We start from the raw sequence: 18,801 nt of genomic DNA, 5'->3' as shown, positions 1-18,801 counted from the left end.
GGAGACTGATTTCATGCACATGTGGTCCTGCAATATGTCCTCCAGAAAGTTCTCACTCAAAGCTCCATCTGTTTGCTTTCTGACCCCCAAAAGGCATTTTGGAGCTCAGACAAGTTACCATAGTTATAGCTCACAACACTCTGAACTTTTTCCAGAGGAAAATTTTCCAAAGGAGGGTGAGCACTGCCCTGACAAAGCACACACGTGTTCTTCGATTGTACAGCAGCAAAGAAGACACAGTTAACCCACAGAAGCACCCAGGGGCAGAACCCAAATCTCTGCCTCCCAAGCACATGCCCTACACAGGGAACCCTGAACATGCACTCACAGGGGGAACAAAGTGATTTTCTGTGCCACTGTGCATGTAGGAGTCTGCAGTTCTTCACTATCTAAAACTATATCAGTTCACTTCATCTTTTGGGCTCAGATATAAGATGGGGCAAACCAAGGAACAGGTGCAGCTACTCAACTCTGGCACATAAATCACTCTGAGGCTTGGAAGAATTAACCACAAAATAAAAGGCTCTAGAGGATATTTTTTCTACCTAATTTCTGTTTAACTCTGCCCCCCCATAAATACAGTTTTAATTGTCTGTTGGTTTTTTTTCTTTTCTTTCCCTTGCCCACTTAATGCTATAAGTTTTTGCAGGAATTAAGCTGATAATTTATTTAGCAATGTTACCTCCCTCAGATTTACACTAAAGCATTTATGCTAACAATAACCTCCATGAAATAGGTTGTTACCAGCAGTTAACCAGATTGTCACTTTGCTCTGGGCTGTTAATGGCCTAAGAAACTGGTCTTTGATTGCAGGAATCGCTAATTTTGAATGAATTTATTGCAATAATTACTGAGACTCAATGGTTTAATTTGCTGACATGATTGTTAGTTAAAATTATTTAAAATCTAGGGAGAAACACAAAGTGCACTGAAAAACTACAAGCAGAACTGATGGTCTTTTGGCTGCAGGGTTTTAATCTTTTGTGTTTAAAACAGGCCAATTATCAGAGAAGGAGATGGTTCCCCATCTCCTTTTTTTTTTTTTTTCCAGCCTGTTTTTTTTTAGGGCAGAAAGCAAGCAAGCAAGCAGGCAAGAGGTCATTGCATGAAGAAGGGAGAATTTCCAGCTACTCTCATGTTTCAAGCTGCTTTTCTTTGCCCCTTTCTTTATCCACTCCTTGTGGTATGCAGTGGTATCTCTGGCCTGGGAGTGAGACAAAGCCACTGTCTTTGCCAGGAACTTGGTTTTTCTTTTGCCTCTCCTCCCCTGGCCCACAATGAAATACTGCAGTTGATGGTGTATCTGACTTTCTGCAGGGGTTTACAGGGAAAGGTCACTCCCACATTGGCCTGGGCCATATGGCAGCACCTGAATGGAGCTGAAGTCATTGTCATAGATGCGAAGGCTGCCTGTGCCATGAAGGAACCCCTCTTGAATGCTGCTGTGACTACCCAAGGGATCAACTAATATGTATTGCCAAGGAGAGGTGCATCTTCAACTTAAGGTTGAAAACAAAAGAGAATGGGAAATTTTGAAAAACAAAAATGCAGAAATGGTTGCCTCAGACAGATTTCTAGCATGCCTGCTAAATGGTGGGCATGTCTCACTGGTATGAGTCCATTTTGACTCACAGTTTGCATCAGCAAATAATTCCCTGTACTGCTACAAAAAGCCAAACACTGGTGAGTATTTGGTAAGTCCAGTCTCTGCCTGGACTTGGTCTACCAATCAAATATTCATCTATCAATGGGATTCAGCAGCACAAACAATTAATGCTTAAATTAAAAATTTTCTGTCAAGGAACTAAATACAAATAAGTAATCCTCTGCTGCAAAGCAGGCAGCTGATCTGACAAAAATTCAGCTTCACAGAAGTGCTTCAATGTATTCCTATAAACACACTAAAACACCTATTCCTTCATTTGCTATAAGTATCAGAAATAAGGAAAATACAGTGGCAATAGTTTGAACAGTATATTTTAAGTGTCATGTCAGATTTAGGAAAAGGCATCAGACCCTGAATATGTGAGGGAAGAAACAGAGAGGTAATTACGGCTTATGCAATGACTACACAATACAAAACTGCTCTCTAGTTGTGCAGATGCCTTTTAAGTTCACAAGTGGCCATTTGAAATTTCTAAACTCAAATTGTACATGTAGTCACAGAAACTTGTGGAAATTAGGCATATAATGGCCCTTATTAGACACGTGACCCTTTAAAGATTAATAGTGCATCTTTGCTTGCTTTGTTGAGCCCATATATTTAGGGGAAGATTATAGAGAAATGTATCCAAGTGCCTAAACCACAGCAAGGCAGGCACTGGGAACTGTGAAAGAACAGGTGTGACCTGTCTTTGGCTGATTGCTCCAGACTCCTGAATGCCTCCCAGTTTTGGCCCAGATTGTGGTCTTTCTGTCAAAACACTCTTGTACCTTTAAAAAAGCCTAATAAAAATCTCATGTCTGCCTTGGGGAACTTGGCTTATTGGCACAGGGATCAAGTTCTAATAGGAGAGACCTAAGTTTCCTACTAAGTGACAACATCCACCATGGGACTTAACACCTCCTTAAGGGATTGAAGATCATCATCACACCTGTAGCTGACTCACCCTCATTTCTTAAAGTGCTTATATAGAGAGTTCTAAAAGGAAATTTAGAACTTCTGGGAATAAAAGACCAAATGGCAAACCCTGTCTTTCAACTTTTACCCCTGAAGTGTTATTTTCCCCCATGGCCTTGAACACTGGACTTTCTTCTGCCTCCCCTTAAAAATTTACTCAATCTTCTGGAGAACAGAATCACTCCCGACTGCTTAAAAATGAACGTTTAAATTTCTAGGAAATTGTCTTCACACAGTTCATCCAGCTCCCTGATCTTTTGGGAAATACATTGATCTATATTCAGTTGCATGTCTATGGGAGTTGAAAACCTGAAGTGAAAACCTGAATCAAAAAAAGTATTGCATTTTCTTCAAGCAAACTCAGAAAACACTAGTAACAACAAAGGCAGTGTGATCCAGGTCTTACTGAGGTGGAAAAACAGTCAGAAAATTTTGTTTCAAAACTTCAGGTAGATGAGAGAAAAAGCTAGTATATGGAAATAACTATTGATGGACACAATTATGTTTTAACAGAGAATACCCAAGGGTTGAAAGCTCTGAGGAATCAAATTAACGACCTGGAAAACAAGCTCAAATTAAGAAACATCAGGTTGGGGGTGGATCCTCAGGGCCTGATGGTGACAGGAATAGAAAGATTTTTTTTAATGGATTGTGGAGGTGTTGGGGATGCATAATCCTTGATTCCCTCTGCAATATATCTCCGCTCATTGTATATCCAGCAATGACAATCAGGCAACACCCATCATGATGTTTATCAAATGTGCAGCATGTTACAGATCCCACTGTAACTTCCATCTTCCTTTTCCAGACTCCAACTCTGATTTTCTCAGTGGCTGAATGAGTGGCTAATTCACAGACTGATGTTACTTCTCATTGACACCGGAATAAATAAAATGATGCTCAACCTTTCTTTAGGGATTTTAAAATTAGTGTGCTGTTTCATAACTTGTTTTTGAACTTTATCAAAATTTACCTATATTATCCTCAAATTGTTTTTAGAAACACACTATGATTTTGATTCTTTGCTTATCCTAGTGCAAAGCAGAAAGAAGCACCTCATCTCAAAATCATAAAAGCACGAAATAACAAAAGGGAATTGGACTCTTTGGCTATTTATAGAATGTTAACCTTGTGACTCTATAATCAGAATCATTATTTATGTGGCACCTGTTTGTTCAAGCATTATAGCCACCTCTGAAAGACACTCTGAAAGGCACAAACTATTGGATGGTGTGTCTGCTGAGATACAAAGCACGTCTGAGACACCTGGGATGGTGGCTCCTGACATTGCTGTATACACAGGTAAAACAAGAGGCAATTTCACTATTTTGTTCAGTAAAACTGGGAACTGTCTCTCATGAAAATTATTTAAAAAATTAATTCCAGGCAATCAAATAAATCCCAATTTTAGCAGGATTCTCTGTCCACAGAGGTTCAAGGTAATAGAGGCAAGAAAAAACATTGAAAGGAGGTTGAAGAGTACACCAGGATTGTGGCAGCATTCTGAAGTCCTGCAGGCCATCAGAAGGAGGCATGAATCTCATCCAAAGCCATGTGGATCCTCTTACTCATGGATGGGAATACCAAGGCTGTGCCACTTACAGCTGATGGGCTGTAAAGCCCATCTGACTCTACAGCAAAGATATTTACAGAACAGTACTGTGAAATCCCTCAGGAATGTGATGTCAAAAATCCACTTACTCTTTAGTGCTGGTTATTCTGTGGTTTGGAATTGGAGAGATACAAGGTGGGAGCAGACAGGAAGCTGGAGGCTCCTCCAGGCGCTGCTTCTTGCTTTCCACAAAGGTGTCCAGGCTTTCTGTCTGCTGTAACAAAACATGGCAGAGCATCAAAGAGCCAGCACTTATGCACAGCTTCACTGGCCATCCAGAGGACCTATGGCATCTCAGTGTATTTCCTTTACAGCAGCAGCAGTTAAACTACTGGTCTAAGAGAAGTGAAAGTCACCTGAAACCAGGGCTAAATGTGCTCCAAACACAGGACATGGAGTTCTATAACAAGTGACATAGCAGATAATTAGGAAGCAAAATGTCTCATGTGCTAAAGTTATCTTCTGGAGTGCACTGGAATTTAATTAATAATTTAGATGCAATGATTTGATAGCACCAAACCTTATTCAAGTAAATAGCTTTTACTCATTGCTCTAATAGAAGTTGATGGGAAAACTTCTCTGAGTAAGTATTCCTCACAGGACTAGGAGTAGAGGACTGAGCTGGGGTAGTCATTAACAGCAATAGCTCATTTGAAATTTGCTTTGGAAGACTCCGATGCATGACTTTTGTGCCTGAACTAGGATGACACAAACAAAGGCGATTATTGCTCTGTCACTAGAACCTTCATATCAGTCTTCGAGCCCACTAATAGATGGCTAAAATAAATTTTTTAATACTATGATTTAGAAATTAGTCTCTCCCTACTCTGCTTTAACTCTTGGTATACCCTTAAGTCATCCTAATTGGCTTGTTTCTTGGGTAGCAGTGAACAATCACATTATAACATTACAGGGGCTGATTCAGAGTCCAGCTTATGTTAGCACAGGCCCAGAGCAAGATTCTCCATTTTGTTACTTTTCTGATTCAAAGTTTCAGTCAAGGAAATGATGAGGTTCCACCTTTCATATAACCCCCCTTATTTATATTTCCCTGGGAGCCCTCACTTTAGTTGCCAATACTACCGTTGTGTTTTAGTCACGATTCCTTCTCCATGATACAGACACTCCACTAAGCTACCCAGCAAGAATTATTTTTGGTATAATTAATATGCACCCTGGTGTACTTAGACATACATAAGTATGGACATTTATACATCCCTCTCCTCTTTTTTTCTCCTTCCTTCTTGCATCTCTGTAGTGTGCAGCTAGAATGTAAATTGAATAAAAACCTGCTGAGTTTACTCATGTGATTACTTTCACTTAATTCAGCAGGGAAGGAGCCAGCGCAGTGACTCATTTAGGCAGGGGTGTAGACCCTGTGTCTGCCTGGCATCGTCTGTCTTTGTCTTGCATTAATTCTCTTATATTACTGGACTCCTCAAACTCCAAAGATTTCAAGAAGTCCTCCAAAACAGACAGCTGAAGTCATATTCACAATGATTTATAAAATTTGGGGTATAAAAAAATACACTCTGCCTGATTTTTCACAGGCAGACCAGAGTACAAGCATTTCAGCTGGAAAAACTGACTACAAAAATTCATTTAGGATATAAAACCTCAGTTTCTTTTCTGAAAACACATTTAGTTTGAAGTGCAATGTCATATCCCACAAGGTAGGATACCCTTGGGCATAAATAACATAAAACACATGATAAAACATAATGCCTTCAGTCAAAATATATTTGTTTTTTCGGGTAGCTGTGCAGAGAAAGCAGCTAGTTAAGTAAATTATATTTCTATGGATCGTATTTGTTCATATGACAAACCAATACAAAAACTAAATTCACCAGGAGCATAAGCAAGCACCATTCCACCGACTTTGATGAAGCCTGTTTAAACCAGTGGTGAAAACACCTTAATTCTGCAGACAATAAACCCCTCCCTTCCAAAGAGAAGTCACATTTTCTGAGTATGGGTGAAACTGCACTAATACCAACTCATCACTTTCTGCAGTTTACAGAACACTGGAAACTAATAGGTGAGTGAGCAAATACAGTGAAAAACTTGTTAGAAAAATCTCAAAAAATACATTGTTTATCGATTTTTTTCAGCTGGGGTTTGCTTTTTGCTAGTTTCTGATGTTAATTTGTAGTGCACTTGTAAATGTCAGTCCTTTGTAAAGCCAATAAAGCCTCAGTGCTGTGATGCCTCCCCACAGCCTGGCTGCAGGTGCAGTGAGGAATCACTGCCTCTGGTCCTGACCTCGAGGGTGCTCAGAAACAAAAGTGTTTTCCTTTAAACAATGAAAATGACTTACCTTGTGTTTCCTTTTGGATTTTGTGGAGGGTTTTTCAGCTGCTGGGGTGGGGGACTCTCGAGATGGTCTCCTGTGTTTCACATTTGCCTCTCTTGGTTCACTTTTCACAGACGTGGTCTCAAAAGTTTCCTGTCCAGGTATCCTAGAGAGTAAACTAAGGTCTATTTTCACCCACAGAGATTTGAGTTCTTCATATTCTCTCAGTGGGGACAGAAGTTCATTTTGTACTATTGGGATAGGAGAAAAGAGCTGCTCCTCCAGGTCATTGCTGGTCTGGTCAATGGATGTGTTGCTGCCATTGCTGGTTAAGCTACTTACACTGAGGATGTTACTGCCAGAGTCCTTCACTTTGACACCACTGCCAGACCCAGTGCAGGCTGGCAGCACCTTGGCCTGCAAGCTCTCCTCCTGGTCTGTGTTTGAATCAGAAGTAGATGAATCAGTTTCAATGAACTCCCGGGACTTTGGGACAATTTTGCTGGGGCCTCTGTACTTTTTCTTCTCTGACGTGAGACCTGTGCTAGTTCGTGGTTCTTTCCTTGGAGCTGTTTTCCCAACTGCTGCTTTAGTTCGAACCTTTGGCTGCTCGGGGGGTTCCTGTGTGTCTTTTTCTTTGGGAGTGTTGCTGGTATTATTTGGTTTGGGCCAGTTATACTCTTCTACACTGGAAGTCCTTTCTACCTTTTTGGGTTGCTTTTTCCCAGTAGTCCTTTGTGAAGTTGGCTCATTATGAGCTGGTGACTTCTGCTTGGAGCTTTTTGCCTCTGGGGTTTTCTGGGCAACCCGTGGTTTGGCTTTCTCTCGGATGGGACTGAGGATCGCCCGGTCTTTGGGATCGGTCGGGGGCAGGCTGCTGTTGAGCTTCCCTTTGTTTGGCCCTTCAGCCTGCTGGTTGCTCTGGGCCTGGGAGCTGCTCTCGCTGTGAGGCTCATTTTGATTGTTGATGATGGTCTTGTTGTGGGGGTTCACCTTATTTAGCCATTTATCCAGCTGCCATTTGTTTGTTGAGGGGGGTTCGGGCTGCAGATTGAAGGATGACAAGGAACAAATCTCAGACAGAAGCAGCGCTTTTCCCTTTAAAAGAGAACTTTTTTAATGTACCCTTTTATTTCATTCAACTAGTGGTGACTGCTAGTTTTATGGGACTATTTATGGAGTATTTATGGTTAATTAGGCTTCCTTATCTGGTTTACAACGTAGCCCTGGAGAAATTTAATACAACTAAAAAGTTTAGCTAGTCCCTGAAGAGATAGTTTTGTCATGTTGCCTTTCCTTAGTCCCAGCTGAATACTGTGTCAATAAAATCTTCTCTAGCTACTGGCAAAAATCTAAATATTTCTTTAAAGCAGCTGAAATGTAGGCCAGAAAGATTCTTCCAAAAGCTAGAATGAGTATATGGGTCATACATGTGAAAAGGCAAAGGGAAAAGAAGTCAACAGCATCAAACAGCACAGAACTCCAACAACCCGCTAGCAGGGAGAGGGCTTTGCTCCCCTCCACCCTTCTCCCCCGGGCAGAGCTGAGGGTGGGCTCACCTCTGGCGTGGCACTGCGGGACTCCTCGTTGCACTCGCTGTCGCTGGAGCTGCTCTCGCTGTCGGAGTCGGACTCGGAGCTGCTCTCGGACTCGCTGGAGCTGCCGGAGCCGCCGCTGGAGTGGGCCAAGCCAGCAGTGTGTGCCACTGGCACTGGCAGGCTGCTGGGGGACAAGATCCTCTCTTAGTGTGCTCCTGGCCTTCTGCAAGGGCTGCCCGGTGAACCCCAATGACACTGAATGAACCCAGTGTCACCTCCCTCTCCTGGAGAGCTCCAGGCACTGGGCCATCTCCAGGGCCTGGGCCACCACAGAGCCACCAGAGGAGCTGGTTGGCTTTGTGACTCATGGGACACATTGATTATGTTAATAACATTACCATCATCATCACCCTCCAGCAAGAAACACTTCAGTGTCACAAGCCTGAGCTTATTAGGCCGATGATTGCAAAAACTAACAATCACACTTAAATAATTCATTAATGGAATAATGGTTTCTTCATTTTTTGCCAGTTCATTTATAATTTATGATCAAAGGAAGGACATCAGGCAACTAATATTGGACAGGACATTTTAAAAATTAATTTTAATGAATACTTTTACACTGCAGTGTACAAAAACTATGTACTTTTGACAAGTCTCCAGGGAGTGCCTGAGAATTTTTTATTTATAGCTTTTTTCCCCTCTCATATTTATGATAATGCAGTGAGAAAATAGCATTCATGCTGAAAATAAGCTTCTCTGTGAAATCTATTTTTCTATGTGTTCAACTGTCCTCCAAGATGTATTTATTAGCAGTGCACTGTGTGTCATTGTTTCTCCTCATCATTTGTTTCTAATCTGAGAGGTCAGACGACCCCAGCTTTTAGCACTACAGAATTCTGCCAATCTGAGTCTTTATAAACTCATCTTTAATTTCAACTTTTTTGTCAGGGAGATAACCATAAGGTTATATGTCTCTTCAGCTGATCTATACAGGGACTTTTTGATGATTGATTTTAAATTTGTGAAGCTGACAAAGCAAAGTGTTTGAAAATCGACACCATTTGCTAGTACGCCTTTATGGATATTCAATACTTCACCTTAATATATCATACACTGTGTGTGTCCCATATTGAGTGATCCAGAGGTGCCTACAAGGTATAATACAGGTTTGCCTCTGTTTCTATTTGCTTTTTTATTTTCCTCCAAGAAGAAATCAACTAAGCCAGGAATATGCTTTCCTTCACTTTTCAAACCATGATGCTCTATGCATCAAGATGCCCTCTTAAAAAACCACAGTAACCAAGAAACTGAAAAAGCCAAGGGAAGAAGCAAAAAATGAAAAGCCAGAACAAACTGATGGGTGACCCTGCTCTGCTAGAATCTTTACAAGCATTGCCACTGGCTTCCGTGACAATAATAGATGGACTTTAATTTTCTTCCTACACTGAGCTACTTTCTCTCCCTCCTTGTTGGTAAAACCTATCGCTTGCACCGCGGTTGGTAACAAAACTGTCTCTTTGAGCCTGGCAATGGCCCTGCAGTGCCCATTGACAAAACAGCTTGGTGCTTTAGGGTGCATTAATGAAACAAAATTACTCACTTGGGTAATTGCTACAGATCACTAACTTTGTTGCTCATTAAGTCCATACACTTTTTATTTTTTTAATTCTTTTAGCAGCTCCTTACTCAACTGATTCAAGTAGAGCTAGTTAGAAAATTTCAACTGGACATAGAAGGCAGTTCAAAGAGCAGATGATGAAAACATACAGGCATATAACATAACATTTCTGAGTATTATGTTAAACTAACCGCTGAATTAAAATGGATCTTACATTTTGTATTTAATAAAATTATTTTTGAAAACCGTTTTTATTTCTTCCTTTATCACTCCTTTTCAGTGAAGCTCAAGAAAGTATAAGAAAACACATATTTCATTCAATTTTTTAGAGTAAACAAGGAAACAGAAAAGTGAAGGAAAAGAAGATGTGTTTGTAGGGGTGTTTGCCTTTCTCATCAATATCTAGTAATTTTGGTCTTATATTTTTTACTTGGTAAACATTAACAGTAGATGAAAGCTGAGCTTTCATACTTCATTGCAAATGTTTCCAGGAAGAATAAAATAGAAAACACCACAAGGATTCCCAGACTGAGGAGGCAAACATAGCAATTCCATTCTATAATGCCAGAATGAAGCACCAGCCTCGAAAAAAAAGTGTTATTTATGGAATCATCACAAGACTGAAGTTTTAAATTAAAAACAACTTTCCCCCTAAATCTGAGAGTTTCTCTGGAGTGGTTTGTGCCCAGGCAACCTCCACACAGAGGGGTGTGTGTGGGGCTGCACACAGCTGTGCACATCTGCCTAAGGACATGCTCTGCTCTCATTAAGACAACTGATATAAGGAGTAGCACCTCTTATCTTAGATCAAAGAAGGGAAAGGCAGTGCCCCAGCCAGACCTTTCCCACCTCTAAACACAACTTACCTCTCTTAGCACTCTGGGACTAACATTGCAGCTGGGATGTGCTCACAAAACAACAGGAATCATTCTGGAGCAGACTGCAACTGCCTGACAAAGAACTCAAAGGGCAGGAATAAAACCATGGAAATAGACAGCAGCTCCAACCTGGCCTTATTTTCTTTCTTTCTGCACACCAGCCTCACTCAGAAAAAGCTACCATGTGCCAAACATTACTGAGTAACGCAGCTCAGCAAGCCTTCAGGAACCAGACAGGCTCAAAATAATGTTTTTCATACAAAACACAATGAGGTCATATTCTTCTTTCATCTGGGATAATAAAATTATGCCTTGGCTACACCGGGCAGTTTCATGCTGAAGGCATCATTGCTGATCCTCATTACTAAAGTAGAAGCATTCATTTTCATCATGTAGTTTGGGTTGAGAGCAACTGTGTATGCTTTGCAAAACAATCAGATAAGACCCAAAATGCCTTTCCTAGCATTTCAATATACTAAAGATAGATCTAGTACATAGCTACAAGCACAATCATCTTACAATGCAGTTCAGCAGAGAAGAAAAAGGTACACATACATTTCACAAACAAACAAAAGCATAAAAGTGTGTAAAAATGAATCTTTGCTTCCGATAAAATAAGTTTAGTAGATATTCTGGATTGCCTTTTGTGATTTTTCTCCTTAAATAAAATGCATCTCTTGGTTCAAAAATACTCGGTTTGCACTCTTTCCAGAGATTTCTGCCGATATAAAGTTCAATCATGTTTTGAAAGATGTTGGGCTAGATTCTGCAATTCAAGCAGCTGTTATACAAATAAACTGGCCTTCCTCACATAGGTTTCAACTGCATGAACTGGGGGTTGCCTCTTGAAGAGACTTTCAAAGCAAGCTTTGTTATGTTGCTAAGATCCAGACAAGGAATGCCAGTCCAGACAAGGTTTAAAATGGATTTAAAGCATTTTATCATCAGACCCAAGTCCTCAAAGTGACTAAAGGGGGCAGGAAGGACTGATATTTGAAACTATTGAATTTTTATTTCCCAGCAGGAGATGAGCACTCATATTGTTCCTCAGTGTTTGGGTGGACAATGTTTTTATATCATGTGAACTGAAAAAAAAACGAATAAAAACAATGCTGCACAATGGAATACAGCATTGTTTGGGTAAATAACACTTAGAAGAAAGCCAGTTCATTATTATCACTTGAGATTGGGGGCCCCTACTGAGACCAGTGACCCGCTGTGCTGGATCTGTGTAAATACATGATGAGGCACAGTCCTTGGGCCAAAGAGCTTGCAGTGCAAACACACAAAGCAAACAGCAGAGGTATTACAGTCATCTTCATACTCAGTGTGGGTCTGTCACATTCTCTAAGTGCAAGGCCTCTCTGCAGCTAATAGAAACATCAGTTGTGCCCTCCTTTTAAGTTCTTCTCATTTTGCTCAGCACTTGAGCTGAGTCCTGCAGGGCAGCCAGACGTGCTCTGCCCCGACCCAGAGCCCCAGCCAGGCTGGAGGCAAAGATGCAGAATGACTTGGCAGGGAGAGCCCCACGATTCAGGCCAGATGGATCAGTGGCTGCTCACCCCTCTCCTGAGGAGCTCCTCCTGTGCCGTGGGGATGAGAGCCCTGGGGTGACACCCACGCTCAGGGGAAGGGCAGCCAGGCCTCTGTCCCTTGCTAAGGTCACCAGGAGGATGTCTCCATCCAGCTGCTTGCAGACTGGGGAGCTGGGACCCCTTCTGACAGAGGAGACCTGCACATCTGGAAGCCAGCTGGAAGGAAGCTCTTCTGCAGCACCTTCACCCATCTCCCTTCTTGTGCTTCTGCAGTGCAAGCATTCCCCCAGTCCCTGATGCTTGTGCACAGCATGGGCACAAAGTACGAGATGAGTAATGCCTTGAATGAGGGGACAAACACCAGCACCATCAGTACCTGGAGTATTTTTCAGCTCTTGCTGAGTTCTTGCAAGCTGAGACTTGCAGGTGTGTGGCTGCTGATGGCTCCAGGTGAGGAGCTGCACTGACCTCATCACAAACCAACCATCTTTCTTTCACTGCAGTTCACTGGTACAGGTGATCTGCCCAAATCACCCTGAAGCTTGTTTGTTTTTTAATTCATGGGTTATTTTTCAAAAGCCAATTAAAGCAGACATGGCATTATTATGTGGCTGGATCATTATGCTGCATAGAGAACCAAAGGCCTGATATGTGGCTTATGCTTTTTGTTCTTCTTCTTGTTGACATCTGGACCATTATATTGTTTTCAACATATAATTTACTCTACTGTTGTTATAAATGATCTTCAAAATTAAACCTGGTAGCTACAACAAAGATAATGTGAAGTACTCCAACTCATTAACATCTAATAGGAAAAATAATAAACTTTTAATCTTGTAAATACAGATGTTAAAAAAGGTATAATTCTGACTACAGCAGTAAACCTCATCAAGGAACAAAACCTCCTAACAAGTCCTTAGCTATCTCCCTGAACCTTTTCCCAATTAGATGTAGTCATGTTAATTGCTGTGAGGAGAATTTGGCAAATAGATGGTGCTCTCCAACAATAGGTTTATTCATTCTAACTTTTCCTTTTTAGGGTAATGATGAATAGGCCACTTGTTTCACTGTTCTACTCAGAAATCAAAATGTAAACATGGAGAAAGCAGAGCATTGCTGGACAGTGGGAAATTGTAGATGGGAACTGACCAGTGAGTCAACAGTACATCCATGCTGGCAACGTATTTCCATTAGAAGCAGCACTCTACAAAGGTTGCTTTACTGCACAAGCCTATATTTAGGGAAAACTCAACCAATGAAATCTGGAAATGGCAAGGAAAGCTGACTACAGGCTTGACAGAGTAGTTGATCTTCCTGTTGAGGCACTGCATTGGGACTGAGATGAATTTTGCTTTTTGTCCGAGAGGAAAAAACATCTGTGCATCAGTTCCTGCTGTAAAAGAGAGGCTATGTGGCCTATCCTTAATCTGGATTGTCTATTTAAAATGCAAATTCCTGAGAATAAAGAATCTGATTGCACAGGGCACTGAAAATTGGGTGCCCAGCTCTGAGCAAGACTTTTGTGCACTCAACTACACTGCAGCATCTACCAGAGCAGACAGCAACACTTCTCTTATTTGGATACTGTAGTTGTCCCACTCCCTACATTTTATTTGAAGAGACAGAGGAAAAAACCCTCTGGAGTCATTCAGAAGCCAGCCCAATCTCTCCTTTGGATCCATTTCTAAAAAAAAACTGCAAATCTGATGGGCATTACTTGGAGTTGCTGGACTCACTGAATTCTGCATAAAAAAGGCTGTTTCATTATTCTAGCAGATAATAATAGTGCAGCACCTAGCAGATTAATATTTAGTGTCAGAATTTAATACCATAACTGTTCAATAACAAAGTTTTATTTCTCTTCTATTCTTACACCATTATCAGGAAGTAATATTCTCTTCTAATTTGAAAGGGAGCTGCAATTTTTTTTATAATGAATTGCTCATATTTTTATCTTCAAACTTATATACGCCTGCCATTAGATTGCTTTTAAAAGAAAAGGATTGCTCTGGATGATTTGTTCACTGCCTTTCCACTGGCTAGTATTAAATTATTTAACATCAGGCTGGTAGGATTCAAATCTAAACTTTCAAAGACTGGGTTGACACAGGAACTGAAAACCTGCATCAAGGCTTTTAAAATATTAATCAGCACCCAGGTCAATGAAATGAAATAAGGTGTGGAAATTGTTGCTTCAGCTAACATTAGCACGTGTAGTAAGACATCACTTATGATGGCTCTCTCATTTCAAAACACATGGAAAGGGAAAACCTCTCTAATATGTTATTCAGGATGTGGCAGCTGATCTGCCTGTATCAATCCTGAGCACTGTAATGCAAGTAGGAGCTCTGATTTATTTTGAGGGCGAGGGTAATTTACAAGATGTTGTATGTAAAAAGTCACAGCCTCATTTTACTATGTTCAAAAGTAACTGTTTTAATCAAAGACTGTTTATAACAAGGTTGATAGAGTTACTGAAACAGATTTTTTTCATATACATATAACCCTTTTATACTTCCAGCTTTAAAGACCATAAAAAAGGATAGTAAAGATGAAAGAAATAAAAAGAATGACAGAGCTAACTCCTATGAGCCACAATCTATGTCAAAGCAGAACTAAAGTGATTGACAGCTTGCATTAGTAATGAATAGAGTGGGGAAAAGCTGCCAAGAATCTGTAACAAGGTCGAAGCCTTCCAATAAAGAATTACATTAGCCACAAATCCTAGGTGGAACTGTGTATATACATCTGCAATGTGACTTTAACCATGGCACTGTTTCTACTGTCCTATTCTGACTCTTCTCCAGTTTTTATTTCTGGGCTTCAGTAAATTCTGACTCCATCACACCTGTGATAAAGAACAGGTGTAGCATATCAACTTATAACATTACAAAAAAAAACAAATAGCAGGGGAGGAATTTTAATGCTACATTTCTAATGGTGCACATAAAAAACTTTCTGAACTATTGGTATGGTAATCACTCTCCTTCCAGTATCACAGCACTGTTATACTCACTTGATGTGGAAGAGAAGGGTATTTTGCATATTAAAAGCAATATTGTATCTATGATTCCTGCATGCATCACTCTGCTCACCTCAGAGTTTAGAAACAATTTTGTGAGCATGATATTATTCAGGGAATGCAATGTATGTAGGCTTTTTGATGTACAATATTTTAGTGAATACATTCAAGTGTCAGAGAGCATTATTTGTACTGTGCCCTGATGTGCTACTATTTGCCTGGCATCTGGAAGAAGAAGAATACTCTCTCTTACTGTGAGACTCCAAAGGGTCTCATTTGATAAAAATGGAACCACTTTATTATATCAATATTGCCCCACTGAATCAAGCTAGATATGAGGATTGATACATAGAAACTTCTTTATTTTCCGCAAAGGAAATCCTGGAATACTGCATTTTTCAGTACACTTTGCAAATCTTCTATGGAAGTGCAGAAGCACATATTCACCCCTCTAGAGTTCACAATTTCAAGTGAACATAAAATGTTTTCTAAGGAGTCAGTAATTTACACTTTGATTTTATTTACTACAGCAGAAAGTCCAAGTGTGGTCACAAAAAAAACCATCCAAAGTGAACCTCTGAAAGTGAAGTGTTGTGTTTTTTCTCATTCATTTGTGGCAGAAATTTAGGCACGTAATGTTCTAAATGAGCTACCCTTCTCATTCTAACTCAGTTCTGCTTCAGTTCTAACTGAAAACAGAATCCAGCTTGCAGAGTCCAGTGGGAAGAGAACTGTGGGCTCTGGGACCAAATCACACTGTGCAGATGGATCCACATGACACCTCCAACTCCTCAACATTTCCAGTCTCATCTGTTATCTGAGGAAAGCTAATTTTACTATGCTGAGCAACCAAGCAGTAAGAAAACATTAGAAAGTTGGAGGGTTTTTTTTTCCTCTTTCCATGTAAAACAACACCTCTGAGCTTGAAAAGGTGCCAAAAGGCATATCCTGATTTTCCAATGCTTTATGGCACACATGCAGTCCTTTACACCTGAGCACTGAACAAGTGTCCCAACATGAGCTCATGAAACCATGGGAGGATTTTCTCTCCAGGGGAATCCATTGGGAGCAGATCAGCAGTAAAACCAGTTTCAGACCAGAACAAAGGGGAGGAATTGGGAACAAAAGCCAGAAGAGGGAAAAAAGCCTGTTGCAGGATGCTAAAGCTGTCCTTATTTAGAAAAGACCCAAGATTGCTCCAACTGTAGCTGTTATCAGGAGCACGATGAGTAAAACAAGCAATACAGAAGGGGGCAGAGATAAAAACTGAGTATAATCAGAACAAATTGGGTCATATTCTACTAAATGAGCTTCAGCTGCTCACAAACTGGTAGCAATCTCCGTGCATTATGCACTGTAGAAAGAATGAAACAGCAGGATTGGTGCTACAGGCATGGCTGGTCATGGGCAGGTACTCAAATGACTGAGGCACAAATAATCCACCTCTGTGGAGATAACTGCTGCACCTTTGTAAAGAGGGACAGCCCCATGGTTACAGAGCCAGTCCCACACTTCAGGATACAGGTTCAATTCCTGGGTCTTCCTGGGATTCAACGGGCAAAATAATTGAATTCCTGGCACTTTCCCCTGTTATTAATACATATAGTTTTGTGAGACTCCAAGCATATTTACGTTCCTCAGATTGAATTTGTAATAACAGGGACCACAGAAGTACACAGGCACTCATGAAAACCACAAGTAGACACTTTGTTTCACTGCTACTGCCATAACAGTAAAAAGGAATCATCATTATTAATAATGGGCAATTACTCTGAAATAGTTTTTAAAGAAGTATTCCTAAAGGAACATGATGAATTTATGGCACACCACCAGAGCCTTTCATGGATATAAAGATGTACTTCAGCACACATGACTTGTTTTTTGAACAAGGAGAAAGCTGTCTAATAAAATATTAATAAATCTGAATGCTGAAACATAGGTGTCTTCCTTACAATTCATTTTGAAATGGGGTAGAAGGCTCCACTTGGACTGAAAAATCTTAACCTTCTGTATATTTATGTTTAATATGATCTCCTTTTAATGCTGCTGATTTTAGACAGTTACATAATACTTTGCTTTATAGACTTGAAAAAGGTATCAAATCTACTTAGGATTAAATATCATCTTGAATGCTCTTATGTTAAGAACAGAGCTAAATCGTTAAGCAGCATCCACCCTTAATTATGACACACATAGGTATTAAGGAAAAAAAGGTGCTTCTCTGAGTGATAAATGGACCTAAAGATCCTTCACAACATTTACTATAAATCACAAAAGACCATTAATAAACAGTCAGAAAAAAAAATGACAGTTGCTACAAGTATCTGCTCTCATACTCTGCCTAATACTATCACTGTCATGTTTAAACCTGACATCTTAAATCTTTGACATGAAAACCCTTTAAGTCAAAAAGGCTCATCTATTTTAAACAGAATTTTCTATGCTTGTTATTTTGAATGACAGCAAAAGGAAACAGAGAATCTGTAATTCTGTAACCTTATCTGGCTGAAAATATTTCCTTTCAGCCTTTTACATCAACCCCAAAATAAAAGGAAGATCCAAATAGCTTCTGCAGTTACGTGCTGGGATCTTGTGGGCAAACAGAGCTCCATGTCTGCCAGAGGGAGCTGGTGGAGCTCAGCAGCCCTTGACTCTGTGGGAGCCAAGTCAGAGCACTGCAAACACAGGGACTGCACTGCCTGTGTCAGGATGAGGACAAGTTTGGAGCCAGCTTTCATTCAGACAGGAAAGAATAACTGGGACTGCCAGAATTAACACTGGATGCCTTCCTGACGTGTCACACTGCCTGCTTTCTTAACACAGGCTGAGAAACTGGGATGCCTGGCAGAGGCACTTAAACATCTGCCTGGGAGTGGGCAAACATTGTATTCCCCAAGAGGGCTTCAGGAAATGAGTGACCATAATCCTGAGCATAAACTGGGTTTTGTCAAGAGAGTGCTGAAAAACATTCAGTATGGACAAAATTATTTAGATCTTTAGGATTAGTTATATTATTTTCTTAAAGTCCTTCCACCTAAGATGCTTTCTTTCTGGACATTTACGTTCTTGAGTGACCAGAAATGGACTTTTCAACATTACCACCATCCATTTTCCCCAGACTCAAGAAGGGTTATTGTATCAGCAATGATTTGCTGAAGGTCTGCCAACAAACAAAGGTCAGGAAAACCCAACCCCCTCATGGATACAGAGGTAAACAGGCAAAGTTTGATCTCTCTTGCACTTTTTATTGTTTTCCACTTGATAATCATTCCCTTAGTAAGGTGCAAATATCTTCTTCATACATCTGCCTGGATCTTTTAATGTTCTAGTGTGGCATGGAGGTTACTGATTACAAGAAACTCTTTTGCTTGTTAATGACAAAAATCAGTAGTGAGATGTCACTCTACCAGCAGGGAAGTGGAGAAGTAGTGATTAATTTTCATCATTACACTTAAAAAATACCCCATCCTCTCGAATTCTACCTGCAGTATTTGGGATATCACAGGCAATAAAGCTGCATTAATGAAGGACAGTGCTCCAAAGTCAGCCCCTGCAGCAGATGGTAACACAAATGGTCCAGGGTTGAGCATGACCAATTGTTCCAACAGCAAGGTCTGAGGTGAACACCATCAGTGCTTGCATCCCTGGAAATATGCAGGGAGAGACACAGACACTCTGGCCC

The 18,801-nt window shown here is 40.6% G+C and overlaps 1 protein-coding gene across 6 annotated transcripts in view; it reads right to left on the bottom strand.

Annotated features, from left to right (window-relative positions):
* The window catches only part of AFF2 (ALF transcription elongation factor 2), a 332,307-nt gene that overhangs the window by 32,954 nt on the left and 280,552 nt on the right, over positions 1-18,801 (bottom strand). For 4 of the 6 annotated variants that reach the window (XM_036401947.1, XM_036401952.1, XM_036401953.1 and 1 more), the window contains 3 exons: positions 8,085-8,247; positions 6,550-7,569; positions 4,322-4,446 (listed from right to left, as the gene is read on the bottom strand). In XM_036401947.1, the coding sequence (XP_036257840.1) occupies positions 4,322-4,446; positions 6,550-7,569; positions 8,085-8,247 (1,308 nt within the window). The remainder of the gene's footprint in view (positions 1-4,321; positions 4,447-6,549; positions 7,570-8,084; positions 8,248-18,801) is intronic. The other 2 variants (XM_036401950.1, XM_036401948.1) reach the window with 2 other exon arrangements.

The sequence above is a fragment of the Molothrus ater genome, chromosome 14, assembly GCF_012460135.2.
Source record: "Molothrus ater isolate BHLD 08-10-18 breed brown headed cowbird chromosome 14, BPBGC_Mater_1.1, whole genome shotgun sequence".
In the NCBI taxonomy this organism is placed as follows: Eukaryota; Metazoa; Chordata; class Aves; order Passeriformes; family Icteridae; genus Molothrus; species Molothrus ater.
The sequence above is the reverse complement of the archived record's forward strand: the minus strand, read 5'-3'. Positions and strand labels throughout refer to the sequence as shown.